At 38.2% G+C, this 21,522-nt stretch overlaps 1 protein-coding gene across 2 annotated transcripts in view; it reads left to right on the forward strand.

Moving 5' to 3' along the window:
* Nucleotides 1-21,522, forward strand: part of LOC126183186 (probable WRKY transcription factor protein 1) — a 196,433-nt gene that overhangs the window by 86,554 nt on the left and 88,357 nt on the right. For both annotated transcript variants that reach the window (XM_049924920.1, XM_049924919.1), the window contains exons 7-9: nt 12,337-12,537; nt 12,945-13,084; nt 16,375-16,510. In XM_049924920.1, coding sequence (XP_049780877.1) covers nt 12,337-12,537; nt 12,945-13,084; nt 16,375-16,510 — 477 coding nt within the window. The remainder of the gene's footprint in view (nt 1-12,336; nt 12,538-12,944; nt 13,085-16,374; nt 16,511-21,522) is intronic.

Here is a 21,522-nt window from a genome sequence, read left to right on the forward strand (position 1 = left end):
TTATAATTGGCTATCCTGAAGAGTTTTAAGATAAGAATGTCTGAACTGGCAGTCAGGGTTCAAAACATGTTTTTGCACTACTTACTTCAAAGCGATAAATGGGATGTATTGTAGTTTGTGACTGAGATCATTTTATGTTCATATTGAGTAGTAAGATCAACAAAAACCTTTAAAAACTGTTGTTGCGTGGACCACCAAAAACGGAGTTATGGTTATAGACCATGTTACAACTTCAGTTAAAACAAAAAACAAAAGGAAAAATTATGCGAGATTTTACCAGATATAGACATTGCAGATACTGGAATGCCATTTTTTACTTACAATTTTCCTACACATTAGGACATCGTAATCTTTCATTGGTTATAATACAAATGCCCTGCCCACCACACTATCAGTAATTTTCATCCTGCAATTTCCACGGTTTACGTAAATTAAAAACTGTATAATTGTCTTTTTGTTTGGCAGATGTTCTGAAGAAAAAAAAGAAAAGTAGTGATGCCATCCAGTCACAGTATCTCTAAATTTCAGTGATTGATTAAAAGATTCCAACTGGTGAAATGTTTTGGACTAAGAGAAAACAGTGACAGTTTTTGTGTAGACAGCATTACAAACATTAATGACACTCTAATAATGAACTCGCAATAATCTACACTTATATTCAAGATTTGTAAATACTTTCATTTTAGGTCCCAACCGTTTTTCCATTTTCGCTCTTTCTTGTAACATTAACTAGAGATCACACAATTGGCAATTCCATAAACTTTTGCTCATTCTTGTAACATTAACTAGAGATCACACTTGGTGTGAAGACAAAATGCGATGTGCATAGTAAGTGTTGCAATAAATACATACTAAAGGTCAGCCTTTAGTTGTATTACTGTTTGCCGGCCGGAGTGGCTGAGTGGTTCTAGGAGCTTCAGTCTGGAAGCGCGCGACCGCTACAGTTGCAGGTTCAAATCCTGCCTCGACCATGAATGTGTGTGATGTCCTTAGGTTCGTTAGGTTTAAGTAGTTCTAAGTTATAGGGGACTGATGACCTCAGATGTTAAGTCCCATAGTGCTCAGAGCCATTTGAACTATTTTTTTGTGTTACTGTTTCAGGCAACTGTTTTTTATCAGTAGCGCTGTTTTTCCAGTGTTTCCACATTAAAGATAGAAAAGTCACTGTTGGCATATCACAGGAATCTTCCTCCATTTATACCTTACGAAATTCGCATAAAAAATGCATTCAGTACAGATCTTTCAGTTTTCTTATTCACCACCAGAAAATATTGGGTGGACTGCAAAAATGTAATTAATAAAGATCACAATGTACCACATATTAATGGTATTGTGTGATAGCTAGGCTCATAGATAAGAACTAGAACATAATACTTCAGCTTATACATTTGTGTTCTTTACTAGAAGGTGCACCAGATAAGTACAACAGATATTGTGTGTCCCTGCTTATTGCACGCCTTTCAATTTGACACTTATTTGATCCCATTTCAACATATTGCACTGCTGTGGGGAAAAAACCAAAATAAGTACACCCCCATAAAGGTTTCTAATTCACTGCATATTTATTGTTGTCACAGTGCATGTGGAGTACATGAAATGATTACATTTACAGATCAATAGGAGAAGCAATTCTGAGTTAGCACGTAATGACCCATGCTGAAATGCCCATATTAATACATGTCGTAGCCTCCACAGGCAGCAGTGCTGGTGCTGTCTCTGGCATCCAGTTGATCATACAAATGGTGAATACTGCCCTGGGATACGTTATGCCACACCTGCTCAACCTTTTTACGTAGCTCTGTAAGAATTGTTGGTTGACGAGCTGCACGAGTCTCGTTTTGCCCCTTCATATCCCACACATGTTCAATTGGACACAAGTCTGGAGATTGCGCTGCATTTAATGGGCAGCATGTGGGTGGGTATTACCATGTTAGCACAACACATCACCTTCCTGTTGCAAGAACGGCAAAAAATGGCTCTAACAACATTCTGGATGTACTGAGTGCTGCTTAACATCCCCTCCAGAAACACTAAAAGTGAATAAGAGGTGTAGCTTTGTCTTGATCCGATGCAGTTTACAAGACAGCACTCACCAGATCTATGTCACACGCACAAATGACCATACCTTGCATGCTTTCATTGCTGAAGACCACGGTGCAGCATTCCATCTTCCAAGTGATCCTCTGACGGCATCAGTTGATCCGTGCATGTCAGTGCTGTGGCATGAGTGGAAGATGAGCTGAAAAGATTCATGTTGACATTTCTGGGGTCACAAGTTCTCTTATCTGTGCTGTGGTAGTTGTATGGTCTACCATGTCTAACCGTACAATACCCTGACTGGCGGGTGTCCGTGCTACTTGAATGTCCAGAACCTCGTTTCCTAGTGCCAGAATGTTCACATGACCACTTATATCAGCATCGTTGCACAGCTGATGCAGCACATCCAATTCGTCTTGCAATTCTTCACCGAGCGAGGTGGCACAGTGGTTAGACACTGGACTCGCATTCGGGAGGACGACGGTTCAATCCCGCGTCCGGCCATACTGATTTAGGTTTTCCGTGATTTCCCTAAATCGCTCCAGGCAAATGCCGGGATGGTTCCTTTCAAAGGGCACGGCCGACTTCCTTCCCCGTCCTTCCCTAATCCGATGAGACCGATGACCTCGCTGTCTGGTCTTCTTCCCCGAAACAACCAACCATCTTGCAATTCTTCAAAACTACCATCCCACCACTTGGAAGGCCACAATTTGACCCCTTTCAAACTTGCTCATTTGGCTGCAGAAAGCACGAGTGTGTCTCCATAGTGTGGTTGCCCACTTGCTTCACATGTTTACACCACACTCATCCCCTGTTAAAGGGTAGTCACAGATTGCCACTATGCTATCTGTTGGTGGAAAACGTTGAAACCATTATCAGTACGCCAACTACACTCCAGGTGGCATACGCCATCATCTGATCAAAATTAACGTTACCTTTCAAGATACTCCCCCCCACCCAGTGTACATGTCATGTCAGTGCGTTATTTATTTGAGTGCAGTTTCACTTTGTTTCATAAGGCTCAATAAATTCTGTTCCATAGCTATCCGCCCTAAAAACCTCTTGAGGTAGTCAGAACCTTAGCATCAGCAGCCAACATCATCCAGGCTGCTTAGGAGGTCAACCCTATTAGGTAAATGTAGCATATTATTAAGACACTGGGCTGCTGTTCAGTAGTGGTGTTCCCAGCCCCACCTGGCCATCTAGATTTATATTTGTATGTTTTCCCCAAGTCATAACATGTAAATTCTAGAATGGTTCCTCAGCCTTTTCCAATTGCTGGAGTACTCTATATCCAATAACCACACCAGTAACAGAATGTTAAACTCATAAACCACTTTCTACTTGCATAGCACAGGCAGTTTGTAAATGTTAGAAATTTAGATGTGGTTCAATGCATTTCCTATCTTTGTAAGGCATGAACTGTGTTTGATCACAGAGAAATAGTTTCTTAGGTAACCAGAACATGATGGATGGAGGAAAACCACAAATGCAGATCACTAGAAAATTTTTGCACAAAAAAGTGAATTTAATTACTTGATATATTATCTACAACATCTAGAATTAGTTTTTGAGCAACTTACTTTTGATATCAAAAACTGATTTTTTCAGTTCATTCACTATGCTTTTCATTGTTGGATGCATATACATTAGCATGTCACACACTTTAGAGAGTTTCAACTTGCTACACTTCTGGATCATGCAAAATGTTTTTGGAGTATGTTGTTTGAGACCATTGAACAAACCCACTGTAATAGACAACAGTACTGATTGTATGCAATAACAAAGGACTGCAATGAAAAAAATCGCAAGTATACCAATAACTCTTAAAATAATTCTAACATCTACATTTTGAAACTCTTGCTCTCATCTGAGATGACAGCAACATTAGATAGTGTGTTAAATTTTTGTCCACACAGGTTAGCACATGGAACTCGCAATTTGAAGGATGATGGTTCAAACCAATGTCTGGCCATCCAGATTTAGGTTTTCTGTGATTTCCTGAAATCACATAAGGCAAATGCCGGGATGGTTCCTGTGAAAGGGCTCAGGTGATTTCCTTTTCCGTTCTTTCCCAATCTGAGCTTACACTCCATCCCTAATAAACTCATTGTTGACAGGACGTTAAACACTAGTCTCTTCCTCCTCCTCCTCCTCCTCCTCCTCCTCCTCCTCCTCCTCCTCCTTACCACACAGTGGTTTGACATGTGTGAAACAAACTAGAAGAGCTCTCTGGGTTTCAGTGAGAGTGGATTATTAGAAATGCAATAGTGCTAGTGTATAAAAGGCCGTCAGTGAATGAGGAGTTGAAATGGAAAATGAATGAATCTGTTTTAGAATTGTTTGGTTATTTACCAGTGACCCCTGGGTCAATGACTTTCCCATGGCTAATTTCAGGGATACTATGCAAGTTGACCTGTAAGGAAAGTAGCCAAAATATTTGTGGTTCTATATTTTTAATTAATGTGCTTTTGAACATGTGTGACAAGTTAAAGTTGCGTGCTAGAACTAGTGTAGTTGCACTTCTCAGACACACCCAACAGAGAGAGACACTTTTATCAGCTGGTCACTTGTTTCCCTCCATGCTTCCTAACCACGAAAGTAGTAGTTCTCAATCTGCAGGGTGCTGCTCCCTCCAGCCCCCCCCCCCCCTCCCACCCACACACACACACGGAGGGGGGAGGGGAGGTTATGGAAAAGAACAAATTTGAATTCAAAAATAGAGAAATTTACTGAAAGTATTGTGAAGCAAATTACAGTCTGATGTAATAAAAAATGCAAATCCACATTTACTCTGATATAATGCTCTTATAAATAGAACTGTGTCAGTACCACAAAATACATTTAATAATTAACTTTTCAGTACTAAATTAAAAATAACTTTATTAACTGTCAGTGACTCCCTTGGGCCTCATCTACTGAGCAAAGATTTGTGAAAGAGGGTTTGATATTAGAAATAGACAGTGTAAGTTCATTATCTATGTTTAGCTGAAATTTGTCTTTTGTCTTGAAAGCAGCCAATGCAGAAAATCCAATTTTGCAAAGGTAGGATGTTGAAAATAGCATACGAAATGCTCTTGTTTCCAATGCAGAAAATAATCATCCACCCCTGCCCAAAATTAAAAGAAAGATTTCTTCCTAAATTATCTTTTGATTTCACCACTTGCCGTGAAGTCTATGAAGATTTCTTCTTCGGCAGTTGGGAGACCTTCGGGAGTATTTTTGCGTGCTACCTGTAAGACAGAGGAATAAATGGCCATCAAGTCTAGTTTTTTCGGTGTACCAGATGGGTGTTGTGAAATAACAATAAATTTAGTAACTCTTTTTAATTTGTAAGGTTTGTAACTTTCATAGCTTTAGCGTCAATATACTCGGCATATGTATATTGTTATCGTATGAGGAATGATGGGGGGGGGGGGGGGGGGAGGAGGAAGAGAGGTGGATGAAAATTATGGTTGAAAATTGGGTCACGAATGCTGAAAGGTTGAGAAAAACTACATTAAAGAGTAAAAAGATACCATCTCCAATATGCTTTTGTATTGCTGCAGTTTAACGGCACTAACAAGACTCATAATAGTAACAGATATAGAAGCTTGTCTTGAAATGACTTCAATATATTAAAGGATTATTGTGTATGGTTTGCAGTTCAGTTCATGTTAGTCGGATTAAATCTTTATACTGGAACATATTTTAGTCACTATGATGTGGTATTCAGGAATGGTAGAGATAGTATTATATCTTTCTACTCAAGAGATTAAAGCACAGTTTATTCAAAACGAAGTTCTAAGTTGAGGACAATGTTAATGAACCAACTTTGTGTTGGTAAAAACTTCAGTGATCCCCTTGGGACACAGGGAGAGAGATAGATGATTTGGTGGCATCCAGTATCATCTCTATTAAAACACAAACACACACATATTTTCCAAAGTGTTCATTACAATCATCCAAACTGTATAGATATACTCAATAAATGTGTTGCAATTAGACAGTTGCATATCATCTCCACTAGGGCCTAACTTTGAGTGAGTGGGGAATTGGGCCATGTTACCACCTTGTTCATATTGTTTATTGGTACTGGTTCATCAGTGCTTAGGAGTTGCTTCTTAATGACTGTGTTAAGTCTAAATGAGGCTGTTCCAGTACTGTCCCCATGAAGCAAGGGTGCCTGCTGGCTCAGCGATGGGTAGGTGCAGGAGGGCCAGGTTACCCACTATGGGACCTTATTGCAGCAAGTTCACATTTGATTCTGTCGTGTCCATGAGCCATTTGCCCACCCGTCTAGGCTGTTGGCTGAGCCATTGGTTATGAAGGCTATAGCCTGGCTGCCTGACAGCCTGTGCATGAGCATTTTGTCCACTTCTGCACATAACCATGCTGCTGCTTGTGCTTGGACACTAAAGATGGAACAGTCTGGTCAAAGCTGTTAGACTTAGGTCATAACAGTTTTCTGGCCAAAATGTAGGTAGTTACAGTAATAGATGAATATTGATCATGTCTAACTTGTCTGTGAGTTCCAATGTTTCATGAAGAATTAGAGTAGAATAGTAGCTATACACTTTGATGAACTCTACTTTTCTAAGATGGACCTTCCTGACAACTGTGTGCCAGACCTGGAGTCAAATCCTTATCTTTGCCAATATCAGGTAAATCTGTTTCTTATTAGCAATCTGATAATTCCTTCAGTTGATTCAGGGTCTCAATTCTCACATTACCCAAACTCCCTCCCTCCCCCTCAATTTTTTGTTGTTTTAGTAATTTTTGGTACTCAAGACCTTTTTTTTATTTCCCATGTGAAGCTTTTTCCCCCATGCAGTCATAAATGTGGGGAGATTTTATGTTTAGACAGATAGTCATTGTTGATTTTCTTTTTATATTCACTAAACTGTTTTCTGCTCTGACTAGTTTAAAAATGAAGGTTCAAATATTCCTGCTGAAATGACTGCTAGCTTAGAATTCTACAGTTTATTGCCATATTGTCCATCTATTTTTATCATTTGCTTGCTAAAGTGCATTTGCACAAATAGCATCAGCATGGACTTTTCAAAAAATGCATTGATTGGCTCTGTGAGTGAGGTGCTGGCCTCATATTTAGGTTTTCTGTGGTTTCTGTAAATTAAATCTTGTAAATTTTGTAAATTTTGGTAGGATTCATTAAAAATAATTAAGACTTTTTACTTCCTACCTACCTCAACAGAACTAGTGCTCTATCCTTAATGACTGATATCAATGGTATATTAATCTTCAATAATTCTCTTGCAGCAACATTTTAGTTTTGCTCTCTTGGCTGTTTGTAAAACAGTTGCCATTATGAATGTGATTTTTTACCAAAATAATGTAAACAGTTTGCTGCTATTTTCACTCTGGTATGTGATTGTACATATATGGTGTAGTGTTTTCCACTATGATCAGTTTCACAAAGAAATCAATTGAGCACGAAAAAATTATTACATTCCTGATAACTGCCACAGTAGAAGCAACCTATCATTTTTTTTGTATGAAATTACTGATTCAAAATTCAGAGATTGTTTGACGGTGTATTTAATAATTGTTAGATTTATCTGTAGAATATATTAATGAATTTTAGTGAGAAAGATACAGCAGTTTCATAAGTAATGCATGCCTTAGTGAGGCAAAAGGAAGTGTGACACTTCATAAGATACATATTGCGAAAGTTAGATAAAACTACTCCAACTTTCGAAATGCTATCTGCAGCACAAATATTTATTATTATTGGGGGCAGTGCTTTGCTCTTTCTTCATGTACATACTCTCACTGAATATGTATCAGGAACCTATCTAAAATTTTCACAACTCATCCTTCTTTACAACACAGATTAGTTAATATAAAGGGTTGCAGTAATTGCAGTTGAAACCTTCAGTACACACTCATATTGATACCATTGTTTGGGAGATTGTTGTGATAACTATTAATATGTATTCAGCTCTGTGGAATAGTAACTTATGGGTGGATTATGTAAGCTGTTCTAATAAGCTGTGCACAAAACAATAAATTAGTTGTCAAAAATTGTTGAGACTACCATGGCCACTTGTTGACTTACACCTGTCAGGTTTCATCTCAGGATCTTCGGTCAGTGTTGTGGTCAAATATCAGAAAAATCGCAAAATTACCATCAGTTGAAGATCCCAACACAAAAGCCGCCATTAATTAGTAGCTTTGTGTCATGAAGTTGTATGATGTCAATAGATGTGATGCAAGAAGCCTCTCAATAGTCCTTCAAAAATTTCTCTCACTGTGCGCTGTGCAATGTGTGCCCAATTGTATTCTTTACCTGTGTTTCAGTTCCCATTAACAATAAGTCAGTTATTGTGCGTGGTTTAAGGGCAGGAACAGCACAGAACGAAACTGGAATTAGTGTCAGTTTTCAGGATTTTTAAGCTTGACTTCAGAGTTTGTTGCTTTTGATAATTTCTCTTAAGTCCCAGACTATACACACTTGTGGCCACTGTTTCCAGTGTGATCCATTCACATTAATTTAGCCATGAAAAACACAAAGTATCACAGGAGAATTTGTTTCATAAATATAGCTGGAAGTTGTCTGCAGTGCCCCCATTGGAAAGGGGTGCAGGTATACTCTTCTTCCAGTATATTTATATCACACAGAATCTTAAGAATTACTTCAGATATCCCCTTCCTCAGTCCTGTCTCTTTACTACACAGAGATTGTAATTGCAGTATGTTACAAATTACAGAGCTATTGTTGTTCCCATAGACTCTTTGGTACCTTGGTTATTTTAACTTGCTGTAACATTGTATGTATATAAAGGGTCTTTCACTCAGAGTGATATTTCTTAAAATTTGAAAGAAAAATCTATGCGTCTCACATTCTAGCCATAGAATGTGAGACCACATATATTGAAAATGTGATTTCACCAGGATGGCACTACATGCCACATAGCTGATGGTACACTTGATTTGTTGAGGGAGAAGTCTGGTGACTGGATCATTTCAAGATGGGTATCTGTGAATTGGTCATCACAGGTGTGATGACAGGTCTATGCTAACAAGGCACAAACTTGTGAAGATTTTGAGATAAACATTCATCAGACAACTGCTACAGATCCATGTTGTACAAATTCTAGCCATAGAAATTTGCGTAACATGGATCTGTAGTGGTTGCCATTGATGGTAATGGTTCTTCCCTCATCTCGAAAGAAATAAGGCCAAATGACATTGCCACATCATAAATTGTACCACACAGGGTATTTTCCTAAATGAAATCTCGTCTCGTGAATCACTTGTGGATTCTTCTCACTCCCTTAATGAAAATTTTGCATATAGATGAAGCCACTAAAATAAAAATGTGCCTTGTCTGACAATGATTTTTCCACAGAAATCAGGATCAGCTTCCAACTTCTGCAGTGTTCAAACAGTGAACTCATGATACAATCTGTGATTGTTTGGCTTCAACTCTTGAGTCAGTTAACTTTTTATGGCTGCAGACCCAAATCCTTTAGCAGGATTTTCCAAGTTGATGTCTCGGATAGCCACATTTATTGAGATCGTCTTAAAACAGACACATTCAGCTCTTCCTCAACACTGGCCACTACTGCTGTGATATTGTCCTCACTTCATGCTTTACATTGGTGGCTTCTGGTCGTGTAGAGTGAAATCTCACTCAGACTTGGTCACAGTATGCTGTAGAGCCTGAACAGAGAAACTTCGATGATCAATTCTCTGGTGAATCAGCGATGAGTACCCACAACTGAGCTGTCACTTTGGTAAAAATATTTAATGACTTGTAAATGTTCGGGATGCACGAGTCGCTGTGACGGAATTGCAGATTGCAATGGGTATTTTCACACTTAGACGTGCAAAAAAAGATTACATTATAAAAATTTATCACCCTTAATGAAAGACCTTTTACTTTTGAAGACGTTATTGCAGTTCTCTTTAATCTAGCTTCTAAGGAAATCATTCAATTCTTATCTTTTACTTTCTCTTTATTATTGTGTGGCATGATTTGTAAGATCTTGTAGCCAACCCAGTTCCTTTTCCATTCCGAGTTTTGTATTTTACTGGTTATATTCAGTTTAATTTATTTCTGCTTCTCTCTCTGGGTGTGAGTGTAATATGCTTGATTTTTGTGGCTGTAAATATGTGTATTTTATGGTGCATATTGTGTGGCTTATGTTACCTGGTATTCTGAAATGGGTCATCTTTTCCCCTCTTTATCACTGTAGTCACTTTTATCCTGCTGAACTTCGATTTAATTTGGATGGAATTTGTTGCAGTATCTATTTGTGGGTTGTGTGTTTGTATTATATTCACATGAAAGGTTTCAAAAACATAAATGTAACTTGTTACACTGTTTATCATTATTTTATCAAAGAGTAGCAACAACCACATCACTGAGTGCCTTAAAATCATATTGCTTATGAACTTTTCCTCTATTGATGATTTTGCAGTGGCTGATAATTATCATGTACATGCTTTACTTGTTCTGTGACAATCTGAACATGCATTCTTGTACTTGAAATAATAACTCCAAAGAAAACATGAGTTTGCTCTGAATAATTGCTTACTTTCTTGGCAGTTCTCAAATCTATACATAAAAAGAAAGTAGCCAAATTTTGTCTGCATTGTAGAATCAAACCTTTGCAAAAACTTTCATGTATGGAATTTTCATTTGCAGTGTTGCTAGCTCTGAAAGCTTTTTTCCATTAGTCTCTTTGTACATCTGTTGGATTCAGAATATACATGAAGCATGTTGCTGCTGTAGCCTAAACTGATGTTTGGTTGTGGGTCTAGTTCCATGTCTGTGCAGTAACTTTGGTGTAGTATGCTTCTCTGTATTACTACTAAAGAGTGCTGAGCATTCATTATGCTTGTAGAAACTGTTTAGTATGAGCATAATATGATAGATAACAAAGTTTGATGTGATATATGAAGTGCCTCTAAGGCTACTAATAGTTATTACACTTAGATGTCAGTGTTTGAGGTTCAAACTTTTGTAACTGATGTGTTTATTGTAGTTCTGTAATATTGCAAAGAATGACACTAAATACCATTCTCAAACAAATGTAACAAAATACAGTTTCTGAATTAAAAATTATGTGGAATGCTTGGAAGTACAAAGAAAATCATAAATTGTTGTATGGGTTTTACAAAGAAAATGTTTTTGTCAAGTATATACATATTTTCATTTTTAGCTGATGTATCAGATTTTTATCACATTATAATATTATTATATTTCCTCTTGTGAAATGGGAGATAAGTGTCTTTGTTATTGAAGTGAGATAATTTTATTAACTCATGAATGAGTTAAAATAAATTATTTTAGAATGTTAATGCAGCAATGAGCAATGGCAGAAACATGGATTGAAATTACTGGAGGTTAGCTGTACACATTGGTGGCTTAATCGAAAAATAACATACATTAAAAATAAATTTAAGGTAAAAATTGACTATCTTGTCCAAAGTATAAGCAGGCTACTTTGTGGTTAATCCTGTTGTCAGAAGAAAGAACGTTAGTAGTAAAACAGTGGAAAATCCAATTGCTACTCACCATATAGTGGAGACGTTGAGTCGCAGGCAGGCATTGCTATTTAGCAATCTTTTTGTTGTGTGTATCTGCGGCTCAACATTTCCTCTATATGGTGAGTAGAAATCTATCCTTTTCATAACATTGTCATTATAGAACGTTAGTAGGATGATATATATTTGCATAGGTTAGATAAGTTAAAAGTGAGTTGTAGATTCACCATCAGTTATGTACTTCATTGATTTCCAAGTTACTTGTAGTTGCTCTACAGGCATAAACTGCGTCAGATCTGCAAAGAATATTTCAGACCTATTTTCCCAATTTGTACATTCCTCAAGTTCATGAGAGCCATTACTTTAAAAGAATGGGATGGGAGAAGACACAACAATGTATTTATATTTATCATAAGTGAACTATGATGAAACTTGTAAAATAAATGTGATTATTGTGCATGTACAGTTAAGATTGATTTTTAATTGGGAAAATACATTAATAATGGTACTGAGCATGTTATTTTTAAACTAATCTGTCACGGCTTTAGTTTGTGTTGTCTAGTGACCACACATTTCCTATCTTGGTTATTGTGGATAATGATTATTGTAAGTTAAAATATTAACTACCTTGGGTGTGGTTTTTTTGGGGGATTTTTGGATTTTTTCTGACCTTTGCTTACTGTGCTTTTGCTTTGCTTTACTTTGTGGCTTCCTCTTCATTCCATTTCAATACTAGCATTGTACCATATTCAGAGGCCACAGCTGCTTCCTCTCAATTCCTAATTATTTCCCTTGTGTGCTAAGGGTACTCTGGGATCAGCTTCATACTCAGTGGCACACAGATCAGGAAAACTCAAGAGATCCTAAGCTTCCACACGGGAATAGAAGGAAAGGAAAAAAAAGAAGAATGTTAGTCATTAATCAGCATAACACTCGCTACAGACAGTCTCAAACTAAAAAAGGGCAGGTCGGTCCAGATGTGGCCCGGTCTAGGCCATGTTCCGGGTAAGAAATATTAAAGTTCTGTTTATTAAAAAAAAAAAAAAAAAATACTCAACAGGTAGCTGGCTGAAATGAAACTTGGTACTAGAATTGGAGACAGTGGTCAGATGATCCCTGATAGTAGAGTGTTGGTCCACTTCAGCAGTGCTGGAGCATTTTGTGAGAAAGTTTCATTTCAACAAACTACCCAGTAATAGTTCTCCTTAAAATAATATAATACAATAAACGTTAAGTTGACTTGGTACTAGCCACTATTCTGTTACACCAGGTGTGTAAACCAGGATTCAGCATTTATTTCTTCAGTGGTGGAACTGATTCAATAATTAATCTTGTGCATTAGTTAGAATTTCGTCCTTGCACATCAATGGTGTATTCTGCAATAATAATATTGTTCTTTGAATTCTGTACAGAAAACCGGGATCCTCACCACCTCGTAGCACACAGAGTTCTGTATGTGCATCTTCAAATTCTCCATTGTCTTCAGGCTCTGCATCTACATCGTCCCAGTCACAAGTGAATAAACAAGGCTGGCAACATGCTTCTGCCAATGGTGAGTATTTTGATGGAAAATTGTTCAGTGAACAAAAGGGGTGTGTGTGTGTGTGTGTGTGTGTGTGTGTGTGTGTGTGTGTGTCAGAAAATTACCTTCTCTAACTGTCACTTCAATGCTCAAAAGTTGTTCAGGTGCTTCTTTTGTATGTAATTAGACTTTAATGAAAAGAAGTGAAGGGGTATCTATTAACATTATTTTAGTGCATTTAATGACTGGATCGATTGAAGTCTATTTTGTCCTAGTTGAAAATTTAGTTTTGAAGTATGCTAAACAGAAATTTTAAGGAATTTGGTATTTGGAGAGTAACTGATATTTCTGTGACTTAAAAGAATTCTACTGATAGTCAGTTTAGATCCCATTATAATTGCCACTTACGTCTGTTCGTAGCCAGCATTTTTCCAGACTTACTAAAAAAATATTAGATTCAGCAGCAGCAGTTTGTTTTGAATGGTATTATTTCATTAAACTTGAGTATTCTCCAATTGATCTGTTAGTTGTACTTTGTGAAGAAAAACTGGCAACAGATGTGTGCACAGGTACATTATCACAGAGAGAGAATTTAAGTGCCAGCCATGTTGCAAAAGGGTCCATAATGTCAGTGAGAGATTGATTGTGTGGAATATATAGTTTAAAAATCCTGAGTAAATTAAAGAGTGCACATGTGCAGAAACTGGGCACAATCTTGCCATTTGCTGACTTCGTGATGCATTGAGCGTTAAGCAGAAATGATACTTTGTCGATGAATATTCTCACAGAAGAGATACCGAATACCTCAAAGCAAACAATTATTTCAGTTTTACAGTACGTAGACAAAGAAATAGCCTACATTCTGCAAAAATAATAATATAAAGAGAAAAAAAAGTTTTTTAACGAACATTGTTTCAATGGAGAAACGGTCAGCTGTATAGAAGGAAAAAAGATTTTGGATGTTGTGCTTAAAAGAATCAAAGGATAAAGTAAAAAGATTATATGAATGGCCCTCTAAACAGTGTTTGATGTTTTCCTATGTATACAGGGTGTTACAAAAAGGTACAGCCAAACTTTCAGGAAACATTCCTCTCACACAAAGAAAGAAAATATGTTATGTGGATATGTGTCCGGAAACGCTTACTTTCCATGTTAGAGCTCATTTTATTACTTCTCTTCAAATCACATTAATCACGGAATGGAAACACACAGCAACAGAACGTACCAGCGTGACTTCAAACACTTTGTTACAGGAAATGTTCAAAATGTCCTCCGTTAGCGAGGATACATGCATCCACCCTCCGTCGCATGGAATCCTTGATGCGCTGATGCAGCCCTAGAGAATGGCGTATTGTATCACAGCCGTCCACAATACGAGCACGAAGAGTCTCTACATTTGGTACCAGGGTTGCGCAGACAAGAGCTTTCAAATGCCCCCATAAATGAAGGTCAAGAGGGTTGAGGTCAGGAGAGCATGGAGGCCATGGAATTGGTCCGCCTCTACCAATCCATCGGTCACCGAATCTGTTGTTGAGAAGCGTACGAACACTTCAACTGAAATGTGCAGGAGCTCCATCCTGCATGAACCACATGTTGTGTCGTACTCGTAAAGGCATATGTTCTAGCAGCACAGGTAGAGTATCCTGTATGAAATCATGGTAACATGCTTCCTTGAACGTAGGTGGAAGAACATGGGGCCCAATCAGCACATCACCAACAATGCTTGCCCAAACGTTCACAGAAAATCTGTGTTGATGACGTGATTGCACAATTGCGTGCGGATTCTCGTCAGCCCACACATGTTGATTGTGAAAATTTACGATTTGATCACGTTGGAATGAAGCCTCATCCGTAAAGAGAACATTTGCACTGAAATGAGGATTGACACATTGTTGGATGAACCATTCGCAGAAGTGTACCCGTGGAGGCCAATCAGCTGCTGATAGTGCCTGCACACACTGTACGTGGTACGGAAACAACTGGTTCTCCCGTAGCACTCTCCATACAGTGATGTGGTCAACATTATCTTGTACAGCAGCAACTTCTCTGACGCTGACATTAGGGTTATAGTCAACTGCACGAAGAATTGCCTCGTCCATTGCAGGTGTCCTCGTCGTTCTAGGTCTTCCCCAGTTGCGAGTCATAGGCTGGAATGTTCCGTGCTCCCTAAGATGCTGATCAATTGCTTCGAACATCTTCCTGTCGGGACACCTTCGTTCTGCACATCTGTCTTGATACAAACGTACCGCGCCACGGCTATTGCCCCATGCTAATCCATACATCAAAGGGGCATCTGCCAACTCCGCATTTGTAAACATTGCACTGACTGCAAAACTACGTTCGTGATGAACACTAACCTGTTGATGCTACGTACTGATGTGCGTGATGCTAGTACTGTAGAGCAATGAGTCGCATGTCAACACAAGCACCGAAGCCAACATTACCTTCCTTCAGTTGGGCCAACTGGCGGTGAATCGAGGAAGTACAGTACATACTGACGAAACTAAAATGAGCTCTAACATGGAAATTATGCATTTCCGGACACACGTCCACATAACATCGTTTCTTTATTTGTGTGTGAGGAATGTTTCCTAAAAGTTTGGCCGCACCTTTTTGTAACACCCTGTATATTCTACTGAGCAGACAAATTTAAAGGTTTGGAAATGTTTTGACTACACTTTTCCTATTCTTTTAGTTCTCAGCAGTGTGGAGAGTTTAACATGTATCCTTTGTCAAGAAAATACATTACAAATTTTGCTTAGATGATTAAAGAAATCGTATGTTATTCTTAATACTACTCCTGTACTACAAATTGTTGTGTGAGAGCTGATACCTTATGACCCCTTTTTCACTCTGCAGAACTAGTTTAAAGATCATACAGCACTCCAAACACATTTAATTCTGATATCAATGTGTAAATATCTACGACCAAATAGGAATAACACACTAAGGACAGCGCAATAGACTCGCTTCCTATGAATACTTGATTCAGGAAAGTGTCTCCTGCAAAAGGGGCTTTAAGCTCTCACTATGTAATAAACTTCATAGGTAGTCTTTAAAATCACACATTATGTTTCTCTGATTTTTCGGTAATGCAGTGTATATATGCAAAGTAAATAATTGATAAGTAGCAAAAATCCAGTACTTATGTTTAGAATAGTCCTTAATTTAATGTTATTGTTCAATCTCATAAGAAATATTTTCACATTTTCATACTGTCAGTAGTTGGAGTGTATCAGAGCCTTCTAGAGATGGGAGTGTAGTAGAGGATATTTTTGCACCATTTCAGTTATTGCATGCATCATTTATGTTTCTTTTAGTTGCAGGAAGCAACAGCCCAATATCAAGTGTCAGCAGTGGCTGCAGCAATTCCATGGGTCGATCAACTGGTGGTGGAAACCAGAGACGTTCAAAGGATTCTCACAAGAAAAGGCATGCGCTACCTGATGACAAAGGGTGTGTAGGCATAGAATGACAACTGATTAGCTTTTATTGAATATATTGGAAATGGAGGACCCCCCGCCCCCACCCCCCAAATTATGTATTGCAGGTTTTTCAAGATGATAGGTACTGGTGTAGTCTGTAATACACAAGGGTTGAAAGTAAAAGTGTGAAGATGTCCTGTAATCAGAAAGTGATTTGCTGTCTTTAAGTTCTGCATTAACACACAAAAGCTGCAGTCTGTTCAGATCTCTCAGCTTTTACCAAAATGTAACTTGTCTTCTCACTGCAATTCTTTATTGACATTAATGTTCTATTAAAACTCTAGACACATCATATGAACCCAGCCTTAAATTTCCTAATAGAGCATCAAAGATTACAATATATAGTCCAACTGATTTTACAATAAGCAAACTTATTGTTATTGTTTTGTGTCTCTTTAAAACTACACTCAACACATGTTGGATGTGTTTATGGAGTATACAGGGTGAATCACCTAAAACTTGGCACCATAAATGTTGCTGAAATGGGAAGTGCTAGTGATGTGTGGTATCCACAGAATTGAGTGGTAATCAGGGGCTTGTATTGTTAGCCAATAAACATATTCTAATAATATTTATGAAGTGTATTTTTTGTGCAGATGTACACTTTTTTAATGGAACAATGCCTGTTGAAATGAACAAACTGAAAGCAGGGTAAATTAGAACGACAGTTGTCTGTTATAGGATTCTAGTGGTAATTGTTTATAAGATATCACATTTGGAAAAGTTTCCACACTGAAACTTGTTTGTGCCATTCAACGTGCATAGTTGCTAGGTACAATGTTGTTATGTTTGCTTACAGTGTGCTTATGTGTTCCTTGAGTGCATTGCAGCTTGCTAGTCAATTAGTGTGTGACATTCCTCCATTTTTGTATTTATATCCCATTTTTATGAATGTGACAACTTCTCCTTTATCCACATTGAATCTACATAAATATGCACGGAGATGGATGAATGAAATTCCAGGTATTTGTGCACTGTCAGTCATGTTCCTTCAACACAAACACACAATTTCAGACTGTAATACTTGTTTAAGGTTGAATAAGAAGTGCACTATTTTTGTTATACTGATTTTCGTTTATTTCAGATCAATAGAACAAAAACAGTGTGCTTGTTATTCAGCCTTAAATATAGAATTGTTCTACCTAGAAGTAACTGAAGAATCCGCAAATAAAATTTAATACTAGTTTTATTGTGTTAAGATTATGCCTCTTAATGAGTAGATTGACAGCATTCTAATTTTTTTAATTCAGTCTGTAATTACGTGAAATATTGAAAATCGAATTTGTGTTACTCCCACGCTACAAATGGTGCTGGGTCCTGAGATATCACTTTGATAATGTAGATATGAGATTTAGCATCCATTTGAAGGAGCCCTCTCAACTCTGTGTTTACACACTTTGCAGCAGAGTTCGCCCAGGGCTGGTTGTGGTGCCAGAGAAAATCCATTAAACATTCATTCTTGTGCTCAGTAGCTGCGCCTATATTGACAGGTCATCCCAGCACTATATTTTTCGTCTTTAGGAAAGATGTTTCTAGCTCCCCATATGTCAACAGCTGACCTTGTACCTTGTTTGTTAAAATCCTTTCACATTTTTCCTACATTTTCTGTTACCTGGGTAAGACCCAATTGGTTTCAAAAAAAAAAGTATACATAAAAAAAGAACACACACCTCTCCATTAAAAGAGATCGCGCGTATACTATGTGATGCCATTAAATATCTGACTGATGTTCCTCTAAAACTAAAAATGTTGGCACTCTGAGCTTTCACTTGAGCTAGCATATATGATTGTCATGGTAGGATTCATCTCTGACGCTGGCAAAATGTCAGACAAATTACGTGGAAGTGAATGACTATCAGTATGCCCCAGGGGACGCATGTGTAAGCTCGTGTACATCCATGTTGTGCTGTGTTTTTGTAGTTTTATGTTGTTTGTTTATGCTGGGGGTTTCACATTTTATGTCTGCATCTCAACTAGTGAATATTCCAGTCTGTCGGAAGGCTTCAAATGTTACATTTAAAATTGATATTTCACCATTAGGTTTAAGCATTAATTGCTGTCATCAGAACACTTATTTAAATTTTACAGTAGAAATGCTAAAATGTAACAGTGCGCATCAGTTCTGGGAATAAGATCACTGGACAAAATACTAGATACACCCTAAAAGAGCACAGTGGTCACTTTGGAGTGCTATATGTACCACTGAACTGGTACCAGACCTTCATATGACCCTCCACTGCTGCAATAAGTCATGTCAGTGAGTTGATGTGTATGTGCAATTGGGTTGTATGGAATCAGTAGTGAGAGATTGATTGACATAGGTGTGTGACAGAATGGCAGAAAGAAGTTACGGTGTTTGGACCTGTGGATGACCAAACCAGATTTGTTGGTGTATCAACAAGGAATGTCCAACATCTCTACAACAAATAGTGTACCACTTGCAGACATTTAACACTACTTAGAAACAGTGGTCACAAAAGAGCTTAACTGACAAGTACCAGAGACAAGTGTAATGACTTCTCAATGAGAGTTGTCATCAAACCCAACAGGAATTGCAGCTGTCGGTGAATGCAGGTCCCTCTCGACCAGTTGCCAAGTGAGCATTGTGAAGGGAACTGTGTGGAATGGACATTTAGGCTATTGGTAACAGCAGCATATAAAGCTTGCATGTCTTCATAGGGTCAAACAACACAGAAATTGGGAAGTAGGTGACTAGAGGAATGTTGTATGGTCTGGTTTTGCACAGCGAAGTGTTGGTGCACAGACTGGCCAGTTGTAGATTTAACCCACAGTGTGTGGAAAGTGTAATTCAGATCAGAGGTGGTTCTTGATGATGTGGAGTGTTTTTCATGCTATGCTTAGGACCCGCTAAATCGAATTATCGTGAATGGAGATGTTTATTTGAACATCCTCAGTTATCAGATGTTACACTTTCTTCAACATCTTCAAGATGGGTATGCTGTTTACCTCCCACCTTTGAAGATAACAGCTGTTTTTACAGGACTGCATTCATACATTCGTAGTTTGACAAACACTAGAGATATCATCCTATCACTCCCTGAATGGCCTGCAAAATCACCCGATCACAATCCCATAGAAAATGCCTGGAACTGTTTGAAAGAGTGGGTGAAATGTAGCAATCGACATCCCCACATTTTGGTAACTGTGTAATCTAATAACCGATGAATGGCTTCAGCTAGATATGGCATACCTGAAGAAACTTGTGGACACTTCTTGCAGAACTAAGATCATTACCAAGACTAAAGGAGATATTACGTGGTATTAGCGTGATTCCTCATAGTGGTGATGATATTTTGTCTAGTGTGCTTGTTAGACAGCCAAAAACAGTTAACATAATCATATATGTGAAGCAAGTGTGATGGAACTTGTACCACATCCAAACATGTATACATGGTCATGGTTTCCAATTTTGGAGATAGTCAGATATGTTACAGATTTTACAGTTCCTTCATCATCTGGTTTTTCTAGTCTCAGAATCTGGCTTCCAGCTTTTGTGATCAATTGTCATCACACCAGTTAGTTTTTTGAAGCTTTCATCAGGACCTGTGAACAGTTTGATAGTTGTGCACAAAGTCTGTTATTGCAAATAGGTGTGTACCCTTTTTATTTGTGCCATATTGTGTTCCAGTGAATTAGCTGGTAAGGTACCTGCTTGTAGAGTGTAATGTGTACAGTGTGAACACCTGTGAGAGACAGTTTAATGAGAGGTCATAAGTTGAATGTATCAGATTAATGGCCAGATATATGCGTACCCTATTGCTCCTTCTCTGCCTGTGCCTCTCCTCCTCCCTCCCCCTCCCCCACCCCCACCCCCACCCCCACCCCTACACCTACCCCACCCGACCCCACTACGCTACCCACTACACCACCCCCTACCCCACCCCCTCCAAATGTCACTTATGTACCATAGCATGCTTTAAACAATGTCTTCATGAGATCTTTCTTGAGATGTTCAACTATGAAGCTGGCTGTGGCAAGTTTCTTCTCTTCATAAAAGCAGTTTGCCTGGTAAATTCAGCTTGCAATATCCCTCTTCGATCATCCATCTGATGTAATTTTACTCCCTAGATAGGTGAAGGATTCAGTTGTCTCCAGTCACTCATTGTGAAACGATCATCGGGCAACAATATTTTGTCTACTCGTAACTAAGATTTTTCTTTCAGCTTTATTAATTTTCATGTTATAGGGAGGGTGAGAGTGGGTTCCATTGGGACTAGCATACCTTCTAATTTTTCTGCATTTTCACTTGACATTGTGATATCATCAGCAAATCTCAACATATTTATTTTCTTATTCTGGACTACAATTATTGTCCCCTCACTGCCACAGGGAGGTAAGCATCGGGAACTTCCTTTCATCGATCTTAGGAGCAAGACGACATTCCCTAGTTTCTCTAGTACATTTAGAGAGGATCTTGATCTGATACACCATCTTAACTTGTTGTTTTCAGGTAGTTTCCTAATCCAGCTACAGTAAGTGAACTACATTCTTACCTCTAGGCCATAATACACAAACAGTTAAAAGTATGAAAAGCAGTAATGGACATTCTGTGGCATATTCATTCCACCCTCCTTAATCAGTGCCAAAACCAGGAAGCGCAACTGTACATCAACACCACTCTCGCTGTAGCAAGTCTAATGACTGGTGACCAATTAAGGAAAAGAAAATGCCAGAACAATAGAACGAAGGGACAGAATTCTTTCAGTGTTATATTAGTGTCATAGATAGAAATCGTCATCCAGAGGAAGACTTATACAGCTATTTCATTCTGCTCCTTCATTAAAAAAAGGGAGGGGGGGGGGGGGAGAAAAAATAACTCCATGGTTGGACCCCATGATACTGACTGGTCTCTCTGACATCCTGTGAGATATGGTGTAATTTGTATGTGATATGGAGGGACATGGGATCAGCAGTTTATTCATAAAATTATTTTCATTGAGTTATAAAATTTGTACAGTAACG

This window comes from Schistocerca cancellata, chromosome 4, assembly GCF_023864275.1.
Source record: "Schistocerca cancellata isolate TAMUIC-IGC-003103 chromosome 4, iqSchCanc2.1, whole genome shotgun sequence".
Taxonomy (NCBI): Eukaryota; Metazoa; Arthropoda; class Insecta; order Orthoptera; family Acrididae; genus Schistocerca; species Schistocerca cancellata.